We start from the raw sequence: 14645 nt of genomic DNA on the forward strand, positions 1-14645 counted from the left end.
GTTTCTGCTTAAGCTGGGAAGTCAACATTGCTACTTCCCAACAGAAACAACATTTCAGTGCAGGCATCTGTTCTGGTATTAGGCCCAGATTAAGAACAGTTGAAGCTGGATTCTTTTTCCTACGTGTTTTACCACCTGTGCCACTTTGTTTCTCTCAATCCAAATTTTCCTTCCATCTACCTAATTTGACTGGTACATTTATCTCAAACATTCTTGTTTTTTTTCCCCTCATCTTTAAATCTCTTTAATTAAGAGAATTGTCAATCCTAAATTTTAACAAGATCCCGAATATCATAGATTTATACTACACAAACTGACTCCATCTCAACTTCAAGCATCATACATACATACATACATCATACATTCATTCAGTAATGTAAATGGATCTTCAGTCGAGGAAAGTTTAACAAATGCGCACATAGTGAAATCCTGCATCAACAAACTTTGGAACATTCATATATTTTACAGTTAATTTTTTGAGCACATTGTGGCATGTATACATAATTTTTAAAATATCAGGTTACCCCATTATTCAATTGTGCACTTGGGTTTAGAGGAATCAAGACAGTCATATACTTCTGTTCACACTTAAGTATTATCACCTGATGGTGGAAAGCCATTTAGCATTTACAATGTTACATATAAGAATTTTGACTTTGGTTATTGTGCTTCTTGTAACTAAACAGGTTCATCTGTTATAACTTGATAACCATTAACAACTGTCATTTTTGCAGCTTCCAGAGTTGAATCTAATGGAGAACAAAGAACATAAACCTGGTCCCATTGGCAAGGAGCGATCATTGAAAAACAGGAAGGCCAAAGATGTGCAGCAGCCTGAAACAGAAGGAAAAGATGATCCTCCAGCCACTACTGTTGGCGGCCCAGAACCTGTTATAACACAGGAGTCAAATGTGGTGACTGAATTAAGCACTGAGGTAAAGACAATGATCTCTGTGCCAACAACAGAATTTGAAGAAAATTCTAAGGTAAAGTCAATACAATAAAATGCTTAAGACTGAATGTTGATATTGTGCATTACCTGCAATCGGTTTTGGGGTGCCATTATAAATTGATGAGAGCACATAAAGGCTTCTGTTGTGAATGGGTAGGGCAAGTGAAATGAAATGTGGGTCATCCACTTCAGTAAATAGAATGCAGTTTTTAAATTATAAGAGATTGAATAACATTTTTGATCAGAAGAATCTTGGAGTATTTGTACAGGAATTGCCAGAATGTAATGAATAGGGATAACACAGTTAAGAAGGTAAACAAAAATCCATTGGCCTTTAAGATTTGAGTATAAATGTAAAGAATCTTTATGCAGGTAGATGGAGCCCTGGTAAGATTGCACCTGCCGTATTGTCTCCCTTACTAAAGAAGGATATTCTGATGATGGAAGGAGTACAGTGATGGTCAACTAGATTAATTCCTCGAATGAAGGGACTGTCTGATGAGGAAAGATTGGACCTGTATTCTTTAGAGTTAGAACATTGAGTGGTGGTCTCAATTAAAAGTACAACACGCTTATCAATGTAATCAAGCCAGAGAGTAATGAATCTTTGGAATTCTTTAATCAAGAGGACTATGGAAGCTGAGTTGCTAAGTATATTCAAGATTTGGATCAATAGATATTGAAGGAAATGGCAGTGTCAGGGAAGCAGGGCTAAAATAAAAGGACAGGCTTGATCCTATTGGGTGTTAGATGCTAAAACCACCCCTTGTTTTCACTTTTTAAAGACATTACTGATAGTGTAGCTAGTGATTGGATGTGTTTGCATGTGCTGACAGTAGGATGCTATGTCCTTGACTTTAGTTTCAATTAAGTTAACTGGAAAAATAAAAATATACCTTGTATTTTCTTATTAATAATTTAGTGGCTTCCAAAAGATAGAACACCCAATTAAGCTGCTACTTCATTAAATAAAAATTCCTAGATTTTGCCATTTTATAAGATTTTTATCTGTGACATTTGATGAGCTCCAATATTAAACTTTCCTTGTGTCATTGGATTAAGATGCCATATTTCAAATAACTAATGCACACAGTGAAAACTTGAAGTGCATTTGATAATCACTTCTCATATTCGCAAAGCCTTATAAGACTCATTCAGAATTACTTGTTAATATAACATTCAACTTAATTCAACACTTTGAAGAAAGTGAACATTGGAGAGATGCTGAAGATTTTAACGTCCATTTTTCAACACTGAATTAGTTCAGCAGTTGATATTTAACATGTTATGAACTGCTATTAATGGCTATTAGGCAGCATGAGAACTAGACTATCAAATATGCTCCACCATTGAATCGTGGCCCCTCTTTTTACCCCACTCAGCCCCATTCTCCTGCCTTCTCCCTGCAACCTTTGATGCCTCAACTGATCAAGAACATATCAAACTCTGCTTTAGTTATATCCATTTATTTGGCTGCTCCAGCCATCTGTGGCAATGAATTCCTCCAATTCACAGCCCTTTGGTGGCTATCAAAATTCGTCCTCATCTCTTTTCTAAAGTGACATCCTTGTATCCTGATGCTTTGCCCTCTGGTCCTGGACTTTGTCACTACTGGAAAAATCTTCTCCACATCCATTCTGTCAATGTGTTTTAATATTCAGTAGCCTACAACGAGATCTTCCCTCATTCTTCCAAATTCCAACAAGAGCCATCGAACACCTCATACGTTCATCGTTTAATTCCCAGGATCATTCTTGTGAACCTCCTCTGAACCGTCTCGAATATTAGCACATCCTTTCATAGAGACGAGGCCCAAAACTGCTCACAATACTCCAAATGTGGTATGACCAATGTATTATAAAGCTTCAGCATTATAACCCTCTTGCAATGAATGCCAGTGTTGTTTGCCTTCCTTACTATTAGCTCAGCCTGCAAGTTAACCTTTAGGGAATCCTGCACTCGGAATCTGAAGTCCCTTTGCAACTCTGATTTCTAAATTCGTTCCCCGTTTCAAAAATAGTCTACACCTTTTATTCCTTCTATCAAAGTGCATAACTTCCCAAAGACTGTATTCCAGCTGCTACTTTGCCCTGTCTCCTAATCTGTCCATGTTCTCCTACAGAGTACCCTGCTTTCACAACACTAACTGCCCCTTAGACTATCTCTGTATAATCTGCAGACTTGGCCACAAAGCCATCAGGTCCATTATCCAGAGTATTAACATACAGCATGAAAAGTTGTAGACCCAACACTGACTCCTGCAGAACACCATTAATCACCGGCAACCAACCAGAAAAGGCCCCTTTTATTCCCACTCGCTGCAAGATCAATTTCAGCTAAATACCTTCAATCCTGTTTTCAGCCCCATTTTCAATTGTGTCTGTTGCTGGAACTTAAATTCTTATCCCTTTCTGAACTTTTTGTCTTGTCCTTAATTCTGGAGACTTCTACAACTACCCAAAACTGTTCTCTTTTTACCTTATCCATGCTTTGCTAAGTTGTTGAATCCACTTCCCTACTATTCAGTTGAAATTAAGATTGATTAGAAAGTTGAATAGAAAGTTTCTTGAGATGGTAATAGGACAAATATTTGACTAGTGACAAAAAAAATTTATTTCAATGCAGGTGTGCCTTGTCCTGGGATAAAGCAGCAGCACTCTTAATATGCTGATGGTTTTAATCTGATAACTATTTAAATAGAGGATTGAATTTTGATCAAATTTAAATGTTAAAAGTTTCAAATTGCTAGTTTTTTTTAAATTAAAACACCAGTGCAAGTATCCAGGAGATATACACATCAATATACATAAACTAAAAGAGAATGTGAGTGAAATACCTTTGAAAACATTGAACTCTAACCTCAAATATTGGCCAGTGCTACACATTTATTGTGCACAGATCAGTGATTATTGGAAAATTGAATCCTTGTTTATTATGTACCTAATGGTTGGTTGGCATCCATCTGTCTCGAAGAACAATGGGAAATGATGATCATCGCAAGCCTGGGCAGAAGGAGATCCTGAGATGCCCAGTTGTCAAGACCCCCTTCTCTTGGCCTCACAGTGTAGGCCAAAGAAAAGCTTGCTGTCTGGGTTTACTCACATAGTCTTTGTCTCCCCAAGGCTGCCCACAAAGCAGTGGATTTATTTACCCATAGCTGGGGATCTGGTTCACAAGCACCAGGGTGTGTGCAGGGACCAGACTTCATCCCCTGTAGTTCAGCTCGAGTCTTAACGGAGTTCAGTTTCCATGTGTTGCCCACAAGGAGGCACTACATGAGGCTTGCTATTGGAGAGGATATGTACTAACAGGGAGAGACTTGCACATTCAGTTCTCACTTTCACAAAACTGCTGGCCAGAGGTGGAAGCTGAAAGTGAGAGCAACAAGTACTACCCACTACACTACCACACTAGACCTATCAGAACAACTATTTTGACACCATTGGGTGTACCTAGTGCACTCCCAAGTAATGAAAGTTGTGCCTCAATGTTCTAAAACCATTAACACAAACAGCTTACTGAAATACAGATTGAAGAGCCACTTGTCTAGAGTTGTAGATATAACAAGGCTTTGTCCCATCACTCAGATGTCTCAGATATCCTTGAGATGTGTAACCACTCGAATGCATGGTGTATTCATCTATTGTTTCCCTCATCACTTGTACTTGATCAATGCCTGAAAAAATCAATATATCTCATGGAAATAATTTGAATGTTTCTTTATTCATATATTAACTAAAGAATCTAGCAATTTTTCATGGAGTCTGGGACAGCCTTTCACATACATGTGAAGCAATTCAGAAGGTTATAAAAAACAATGTATTTATGCATTACAATGCTGTATGTACAGATTTTATACTGTGGTTGTATACTTGTTTTTTTAAAAATTGGAACTGCAAATTGTGTATGCCTACTTAACACAAGGTTAAAATTTAAGGGAATGTAGATTTCTTCCGAAAGGCTGATTTCTTGAATGAGTATCTAAAGTACTGTCAATGACCAAACTTGAACCAGTCTGGTTATTCTCCTCTGACCCCTCTCATTAACAAAGCATTTTCACCTGCAGTACTGCTGCTTGCTGGATTTTTAGAAATTATTTTTGCACCATTCTTTGTAAACTCTAGAGCAGGGTTTCTCAGCCAGGCTTCCATCCACGGAAGATAGTGATTATTTTAAAAATAATCATTTTTTGGACTTCACAATGTGCGATGCAATGGTGGGCAGTGTCTGAGCAGCCACGTAGCAATCTCGTTCGAGGTCTCAGCCCAGTATAGCATTGCACAGAAGGACCTTGTTTATTTGGCTGAGCCCATTCTCAGTTTTTGACATGAGATAGGGGAGGCTGTTGATATTGGTGAGCACTGATGCCCGAAGGGGAGGATGATAAGTTAATAATTGGTGAGTGCTGTATTGCAAGGAGGGGAGGATAGCAGGCTGATGGTTAACACTGTATTGCAGAGTGGAGGATGGTAGGTTGATGAGAAGCGTGAAGTGTGTTTTCTGAGCATTGAATGGACTAGCCCATCTTGGGCTGTGACATCAGCCTCTCACTCCTGAATTACCTCCCCCAGCTTCCCATTACACAACGCCAACTAACATGGGAGCAAACAAATTACCAGCGTAGTAGAAAACTGAAGGGATATTTTCATTCTAAAGGCAGTCTAGTGTGGTGATTTTTTTTTTGAAGAGGAGGTGTGAGATGGAAGAGGAGGACTCTAGTCCTAGGCCTAAGGACAATTCTGAGAAAGTTAATGAAGAATCACAATCTTCTGAGTCACTTAGTTGCAGTAGTGCAACAGCAGACACAAAAAATGTCGGTCTTTACAATGAAAGTTGTTTATCACTGGGTTTTACATGGACTGGGGATCTGAGTTGTCCTATTCCTTTGTGTAAAATCTGTGGCAAACAACTTGCAAATACAGCAATGGCTCCAGCAAAATTGAAAAGACTCCTAACTACTAATCACAGCCATATGACACAAAAGTGCTGATTATTTTAAACAACTTAGAATCTCAAAGCAAACATTAAATCTTTTGAAAATAGTCACAGTCAGTAAAACAGCTCAGGAAGCAAGCTATTTAGTAACTTTAAGACCAGTTCACTAGAGAACATTTTAAAATAAGAACTGAAAACCTGAACAAAGAGCACACCAATCTCCTGCACGCAGTAATCTGGTGGATTAGCAGAGGAAGAGCGTACTTTAAAGAAAATAGGCCTGATTTTGCTAAATGCTTTGAAGATGAAGAATGGCTGCTGAAACTAGTCTACTTAACAGACATTTTTCATCCTATGAACAAAGAACATAGAAAATCTACAGCACAACACAGGCCCTTTGGCCCACAAAGCTGCGTCGAACATGCCTGAGCTCCATATGACTCCATTAAGGAGTCTCTTAAAAGACCCTATTGTATCCACCTCCATCACAATCTCCAGCAGCCATTCCATGAACTCACTACTGTCTGCATATTTTTAAAAAAACTTACCCCGATACCCCTGAACCAATTGAGCAAGTCTCTGCAAGGTCCTGGAGAAAGTATTTTGACTTCAAGTGACAAGATTTTTGGATTTAAAAGGAAACTGAATCTTTGGAAATATCGTGTTGCTGAAGGAAATCTTGAAATGCTTCCACTGCTTTTTCGGCTTGAGAGTGAGAAGGGATATCAGAAAGTCTTGAGTCTTATTGAAACCCTCCTGGAAGAACTGCAAAACAAAATTGAACAGTATATTTCCCTCTCTTTCAACACAAGTGTATGACTGGGTGAGGGGCACTTTCTCTGAATCTTCTGCTCAGCTTGAGAATACAACTGCAAGAGAAGAGGGAGAACCTTGTGAGCTGCAGTCTGATTATGCACTCACAATTAGATTTACTGACCTGCCCCTGGACATATTCTGGATTTCTGTGAATGAAGAGTATTCATAGTGGGATGCAACAATCATTTTGCTGCAGTTTTCAACCTTTTACATGCATGAGCAAATACTTTACTGTTTAACAAGCATCAAGAGCAAGGATAGAAATCATTTCATTTCACTTGAAGGTGAAATCCGTGTGTGCTTATCTGAAGTTCAACCCAGAATTGAGAAATTTATTTTTGCTTTGAGTTTTTAAAATTTATGAAAGGGAAAGAAAGTAAAAATTAATTCTCTACTCAAAAGACATTGACAATTATATCTGCAACTTACTGATCACACTAACATACTATGAGCTGTAGGTATAATAACTTTTATGCAGGGGTTCCCTAAGACCTGAAAATAATTTCAAGGGATTGTCCAGGACAAAAAGGTTTGAGAAAGGCTGCTCAAGAGGCTGTGCGTGAAAATCCCAGGGGGTTAGCAGTTCTTGAGATACTTAAACCACCCCATCAGCACCAGCAATCATTCTGTGGTCAAAGTCACTTGGATCATATTCCTTCCCCATTCTGATCTTTGGCCTGAATAAAAACTGAATCTCCTGACCATGTCTGCATGCTTTTATGCATTGAGTTGCTGTCAAGTGGCAATTAAATATTTGCAGTAACAAGCAGTTGTACCTAATAAAGTGGCCATTGCATCTATTTTACCTTCTAATATCAGGAATATCATTCTTTATAAATTATATGCCAGAGATTTGTAGTGGATTCCAACCCAAACCTTCTGGTGTCAGAAACATGAAATTTAAAAAAAACATTGACTTAAATTTCAGATGCTCCATGGCGTAGTGGGCACAAATATTGAAAGGTTGGATGTTTTCTAATTTACAAAATAACTTGTCTCAATTCCAAAGTCTGGAGATAATTTGGGACAGTTGGTATGCTTTGTGTTTTAGATTTGACAGCAGATGTGTACTTTAAAGTTCTGAATATACATCAACTTTAAATCTTAGGAATCAATGACAGATTATACAGCTCCATCCTCATCACTGCCCGATTCGGTGTCATCTGGCAATAGTAAAATAGAGGATTCCCTGGCAAGCAATGTAAGTAACACAACAAGGAACACTTGTTTTATGTTTTGAAGTGCCATTCCATTTCACAAACACTTTTTGAATAATGAGCTTGCTGCTGAAGATTACTGAAGCTAAGCTGTGTCATGTAGGGGATCCTGTTGCCAGGTTAAGTATTACTGTTAGTGGCTATATTATTCTCTATAAGGGAACATCCAAACTGTTTATCTGCACAATCTCATAACAGAGGCTTGTGTTCGCACATAACTTTTAAAATTGATATGTTCACTTATTTTAAAGAGTAGCTTGCACTAGACCAGGTGAAATTTCCTGCACCCTAAGCCCTTTTCAGAAACTTAATGTATTTATAATTATCTGAAACCTGTGTTGTTTAGAATCACCACTGACCTCTTGTGTAAATAGACAAAAATACTTGCAGTAATGTTAAATGTAATGGTATGGGATTTTTCTGAACATTTTTGGATACTGTAGTTTTTCTAGTTCCAGTGAGAGTGTGATGTGTGTTGCCTGCATTTCAGGTGCCCCTGCCCCACACCCTTCCCATCCCCAGGAGGGAGACTCTACAACAGAGCTCCAACCTGACACCAGTCTCTCCCGCCACTGTCGACTTCACCCTCAAGGTATGTACTTGATCCCTCTAGGGGTATTTTGATATGCAGGGAGAGAGCTGAGTGTGATGCATTTGTACATCGTTTTACCCTACATTTTACCTTCCATCACCTCTACCTGAATATCCCATGTCCATTAAACTGTCATGATCTGTAACAGTGCTCCTCCTTAATATTTTTGCTGTTGTAATGCTTTATGACTGAGGATCACAAATCTGCAGTTTATCCAAAGCACAGTTGTTTTGTATACCTTCAGGCCCATGAATATTCCAGGCTGCTATTTCATCTATTTCATTTAAACTGTTGTTGCAAGTGTTGTACAGTCATCTACAAAGTCCTTTAAGTTTGCTGCTCTTTTGCCTCGAAGAATATCATAGGATGCGCCACAGTCAGAAGACATCAGTGGTTCTGTTCATGGGTTAACTTTTCCAAAGGTTTATCAAGTGACATTAGGATAGCTTATAGTAAAGGAGAAGCTAGGTGTACTGCGGGTGTAGTCTGATTAAAGTGAGACAGATTTAATAAGCTGGCATCTGATTTATAATTGACCTGTTACTGCAGTTGAGAATCGCTTGCTGTTAATTGTTAATTCAGCATCTTTAAAGCCACCTGTCCTCTTAATAAAGTTATTATCTGGCAGCAAGAATGAGTCATTCAGATTGTTATGCCATTGCTACTTAAATGAAAGAGTTATTCAAAAATGCTGCACATTAAACCTCTTCAAGTGCATGTCCAGCTGCCTTTGGTTTTGTCATCCTTTCAGGTAATGCATTTCAAATCTTAATGAAGGAAGCAATGTTTCCCTACTAAATTTTATTCCAAGAGAGACTTCAGCTACTTTGTTTCCACGTAACAGAATGGCAATTGCAGAGACCCTTCTATGAAGCTGATCAGTAAATTGCGGTTTTGTAACAATTTGGCAAACTTTAGAATTGTATTTTTGGGATCAGTTTGCAAGTCACTGATTTCCACAATGTGGTAGATTTGTACTCACCAGCTTTTAATTACTAATACTCTAGTGTATATTGAATCAGATTTTCCTGCCTACTTTATGTTGGCTATCCAAAGGAAATTGAGTACACTATCAAAGTAAAACTTTGCTAGTTTCAGATCTCAAATTGATGTGCCTTTACTCATTTAGTAGTGTAGGGAATCCTATAACTCTTAACAATGAAATGTTAATCAATTTCTGTAATTTCTTATTATTTTAATCTCTGAGTATAAATGAAGCTTCTCCCCCAACCCCCATACTGATGGGAAAGATGACTAGCTAAACATCTTAACAATTGCACTCAGTTGTGCCTAATTGCTGATTAATTGTGATCTCAGTTTAAGGATTTGATTCCTGTCCTGTACCCCACTAGTATAGAATAAAGTCTCACCAAAGACAAGTGAGGAATTATCTAGCTTTGAGATTTTGCGTTTTAAAAAAACACACACGCAAATAACCTGCATATTTTTATTATATTTCACTAATTGCTTTCCAATCATGTTGGTCATTTGTTTTTGTATTAAATTCTTTAATCAAAATGTGATACTTGTAAGCATTAATGCCTTGATATTAATTGTAGCAAAGTCTATCACTACTGCTTTACAAAAAGTGTTTACAAAAACAACCATAGTACAGCTTTTTGCATAACTAATTCAATACCTTGAGTGCCAGCATATTGAATGAAGGGGAAGTGTCATTCATTCTGTGCCCTGCAGGAAAATTCTCTGCTGTCAAAACAAATACTACCCTACCAAAGGAACTTGTTTAGTTTTGCATGCACTGACTCAGCCCATGGGCGAAGTGGCTGTATACAAGTATACCACTCCTTATGCAAATTAAGTAGCATTGTCCCATGATGGTGAGGACACTGGGGTGGTGGTGATCTGTTTAGTTTTATGGAGAATAAATTTTTTAAAAAAGCAAAAACCATATTGAAAAGGTAAGTAATGTTTCTTTTCTAATTTGACTTTTTAGGTCACAGTTTTAAAACAAGTTCTGTTACATATATTTGAAGTTTAGTCTTCTAAGGTACTTTTAAATGACTGTACAGTTTGAAAACTCAAAATATTGAGCTTTTAAGTGTATAATAAATGTTAGCTCAATTTAATTGAAATAATCCAGCATTAAAGGTGGTGCATTTAACAAGGTACTTTTTTTCTGAGACTATCATTGTTTTTGAAGTACAGTGTAATGGTGTAAATTATCTTTGCCAGAGTTCTCTCACCACTAGCCATTATTCCATATTATACTAATACTTACAAAAGGTTTATGGAGATTTTAAAGGCAGACTAAATTTTTTTGTATCCAAGATATCCTATTTTGTTGCATAACATCTCAATACCTGTTATCATCAACCTATTTTAAATCATTTTTGTCTGGTCTTGTTTACGAGCAGGTTATGATTTGGGATGCTGTATATTAAAATGGGATTGCGAAATCGATTACAGCTAAGTGAAATCTGACTTTGAACACAGTAAAACAAACGGACTTTTCTTTCTGTTTAAGATGGAATGCGCACGGAAGGCCTGGGAGAACTCGCCAAATGTAGGAGATAAAAGCTCTCCAGTGACCTCGACAGCATCACCAATCAGTAGTAGTAATGGGGGGAGCAGTAGCACTTACAGTTCCTTCTCCAGTGCTTCCATGCCTCCAATTCCAGTAGCTTCAGTCACACCCACTACATCCCTATCAGGTAACTGCAAACTAGTAGTTCTTTTAGAATATTATTTTATAATATGGTGAACTGCAGATCACTCCTGTTTTCATTAATTTATCTGTAAAGCGGCGAGATGGTTTAATTATTCTTGTTTATTGAATATGAAGCAAAGGTTGTTAGCCTTTAGAAAATAGTAAAGAAATTAAATTCAAAATGATTGTTTTCTTGAAACTAATTTCCAGTAAGATTTGCATATTATAAAGCATACATTAGCTTTGTTTCGAATAATAGCTTCCATAGATGTTGCTAATTGCTGAGTGTAGGCCAGCATGGATTTGTTGTACTTATGGTCTTCTTTGCTGTCAGCAGGATCAGGGACGTACACTACCTCCTCACTGAGTACTAAAGCAACCTCCACTTCTGACCCACCCAATATTTGTAAAGTCAAACCTCAGCAACTGCAGACCAGCAATATGGCACCTGCAAGTCATTTCTCTCAGATAGGCTGTGTAACATCCCTTCTACCCCAGCAACAACAGAATCCTCAGGTGTACGTCTCCCAATCTGCAGCAGGTATGTTATGATCTAAGTTTTTGGTATTTGGCTTGAAACTGAAGTTTTTAAAGTAAATAGCAAATGGATATTCATTTGAAAATTAGTTAAATATTGTCAGGGTGGACTAACAAGTCCTTGTGACTCAAATGCTACAAAGAATGGCATAGATCCAGTTTGAAATATTTATTAGCTACTCCAGGAAATTAACAACTTTTGTACTTTGTAAATCCCCATGATTCATTGGCCTTTCATACTAATGTTAAATTGGGGAACACTAGTTTATGAAATGTACAATTGTCTCTATGAAATGTTGGTCTCCTACATTGGTGGCATATTGCTTATGTTACAGTATGATCTAAAAACTGAATAGTAGGGGAAGTTGTTAATCAGCATGCTTACCACTTTTCAGTTTGTTCACTGAGCATTGTCATCCTGACTCATTCACTCATTAAGTTTAAAGCTCATTTACTATATTAAACATGGTTATGAAATTGAATGGGAATGAATTTCAAAAACGGAATGATGCACAGCTATAGATATGCATATTTGGCATGAGACCAAGAGCAAATTTGTACCTTATAGTATTTCAGGTATCTTATTTTCGAATGAGTTGTTTCATTCCTTTATGATTAAAGTGCAGAAGTCATAAAGAAAATCTGTTTAATTTAAAGAGCCTGCAGCACAGATCCCAACCTTCTACATGGATACCAGCCACTTGTTCAACACACAGCATCCTCGCTTGGCTCCTCCAACTCTGGCACAACAGCAAGGTTTCCAGGCAGGCCCTTCTCAAGTAAGATTTGCCTCTTTCAGAATCTTGTCTGATTGCATATGAAAATCAATTTGGGTAAGCTATTGAATTTCCTGTCTTCCAAAGGAAACAACCTGACATTTTATTAACTGAATTTTCAGTTTGTCTTTCTTAAATCCCATGATTAGAAGGCATTTCATTTGGGCATCATTCTTCAATGAAATGATTTGCCGTATTGGCAGCATGTTCTAATGCATATGTATATGAATAAATTACAATTTCTATCATGTCTGACGGTGGAACTCTACAAAATGTTTACATCATGGTAAATTTATTTCTCCTTAAAATTTAAAAGATTTAAAATGAAGTAATAAATGAGCAGAACCGTTCAGGCAGTTTCAGGACAATTTAGATTGAAAAGTCAATATAAAGTCAATGAAAAAATTCAAGAATTTTTTTTTACCAATATCATATGGAAATAATCTGAAATATAACTTTGTATAGCCAAAACAAAAATTTGAGAGAACAGGAAAACTGGATGAAATGGTGGAATAGATAGAATCCACTGTATATTATATTTGTAATTGCTGCACGATTTCTCTGCAATGTTTTATACTTCACAGCATCCAAAACAGTTTTATAATAAATTAATTCACACTTGAAATTAATATTTTGATTTTGAATGGATGTATTTTTACTTAATTCTGTCATTGTCTATAATAATAGTTATGGAAACTTGGTGTGCAGTTCTTCTCAAACCGCACCATTTTAAAAAAACTTTCTGTTTGTCTGATAATGAAAGCAGCTTCTCAGGAAAGTCAGCAGGAATAACTAACTGTAAAGGTAGAACTTTGATAAAATTATACAAGTCACCATTGGAGCATATCTGATATAAGAACTGTCTTGAAATGAAGCTTAGCTCCATAACTCAGAGTATTGCTATTTCTTCAAGGGATATGGATATTGCTTACAGGATTGCCATTTATTCTCAGTCCCTAATTGCTGCTTTGGCATTAAATTGCGCTCTAAGACAGCCAGCAAGATTGTGTGTGAAGTTGAGTTTATTCTAGAACAGGCCAGGTTGTCAGATTTCCTTCCTTGAGGGAAGAAAAGTTATTTGTGAACCACATAGATTTTTCCAGCAGCCTGGTTTTGAATTAAATTTATTATCTCAACTTTAAACCTGAAATTGTGATTCTGGAATTCAAACATGCCCCCGCTGAGTAATCTGGATTTCCAGATACGGGTCCAGTAACTTTATCACTCTGCTGAGCCATGGGCATCACATAGCTTGACTGTACCTAATGCAATTGTGTCGGTGTTTCTGGTGATACCTTTTAGTTGTATGGGAAGATGCGAGTTCAAGGAAAATTACCATTTTTCTTTCATCTTTTGCCTTAGCCAACTGCAGTCCAGCAGATCTCCATACCTATATATGCACCAATTCCCGGACAACCTCAGGCCCAGCTCAGCTTAGGAGGAGGCCCTTCTGTTTCACAAGCCCAGGAAATGTTCAGCACATCCCTGCAACCTTTTAGGTAAAGCTTCTGCCAAATTGTTATGCAAAATATGCATGTTTGTGTTTGATATCAGGAGCATAATTCAGATGTCTGTTTAATCCACTAATAATATTTGGAGCATTGAAAATTCCCATTGAATAAAAGTTCCTATCAGTTGAATTAACCAGTTTAGCATGCACAGTCAATGTAGCAATTTTGGTTTGTATTATAACTAGTTACTTCTGTGTAGGGTGATCATATATGGTATTGCTAATATATTTTGTTTGAAAATGTGTATAATATAATATATTATTATCCAAAGATAATTATTAAATAGAAGTACTTGGTTTTCAAGTGTATAGATAACTGAGGAATTAATTTCACATTGTAATTAGCTTCCTAATGTAGTTTTGTTGGTTGACTTCTGAATGTTTCAACTTACAGGACTCAACAGGCTTTCCTGCAAAACAACCTCTCCCAACCATCCCCTGTAGTTCTTTCAGGTACTGCCTTGCACAATTTTCCGGCAGTTCAAGCCCAGGATTTAGCCAAAGCCCAGTCTGGCTTGGCGTTTCAGCAAACATCCAATGCACAGCCAATTCCTATCCTTTATGAACACACTTTAAGTCAAGGCTCTGGTCTTGCTGGTTCTCAACTTCTAGATACCCATCTGATACAGGTATGTATAAATT

At 37.2% G+C, this 14645-nt stretch overlaps 1 protein-coding gene across 13 annotated transcripts in view; it reads left to right on the top strand.

Moving 5' to 3' along the window:
* The window catches only part of prrc2c (proline-rich coiled-coil 2C), a 99586-nt gene that overhangs the window by 76397 nt on the left and 8544 nt on the right, over nt 1-14645 (top strand). For 7 of the 13 annotated variants that reach the window (XR_009514815.1, XM_059984792.1, XM_059984801.1 and 4 more), the window contains exons 22-29: nt 735-986; nt 7812-7904; nt 8411-8512; nt 10998-11184; nt 11515-11721; nt 12375-12496; nt 13856-13992; nt 14398-14632. Coding sequence is in view for 12 of the 13 variants with exons in the window: in XM_059984792.1 (XP_059840775.1) it covers nt 735-986; nt 7812-7904; nt 8411-8512; nt 10998-11184; nt 11515-11721; nt 12375-12496; nt 13856-13992; nt 14398-14632 (1335 nt within the window). In the remaining variant the exon portion in view is untranslated. The remainder of the gene's footprint in view (nt 1-734; nt 987-7811; nt 7905-8410; nt 8513-10997; nt 11185-11514; nt 11722-12374; nt 12497-13855; nt 13993-14397; nt 14633-14645) is intronic. The other 6 variants (XM_059984793.1, XM_059984800.1, XM_059984804.1 and 3 more) reach the window with 2 other exon arrangements.

This window comes from Hypanus sabinus, chromosome 11, assembly GCF_030144855.1.
Source record: "Hypanus sabinus isolate sHypSab1 chromosome 11, sHypSab1.hap1, whole genome shotgun sequence".
Lineage (NCBI taxonomy): Eukaryota > Metazoa > Chordata > Chondrichthyes > Myliobatiformes > Dasyatidae > Hypanus > Hypanus sabinus.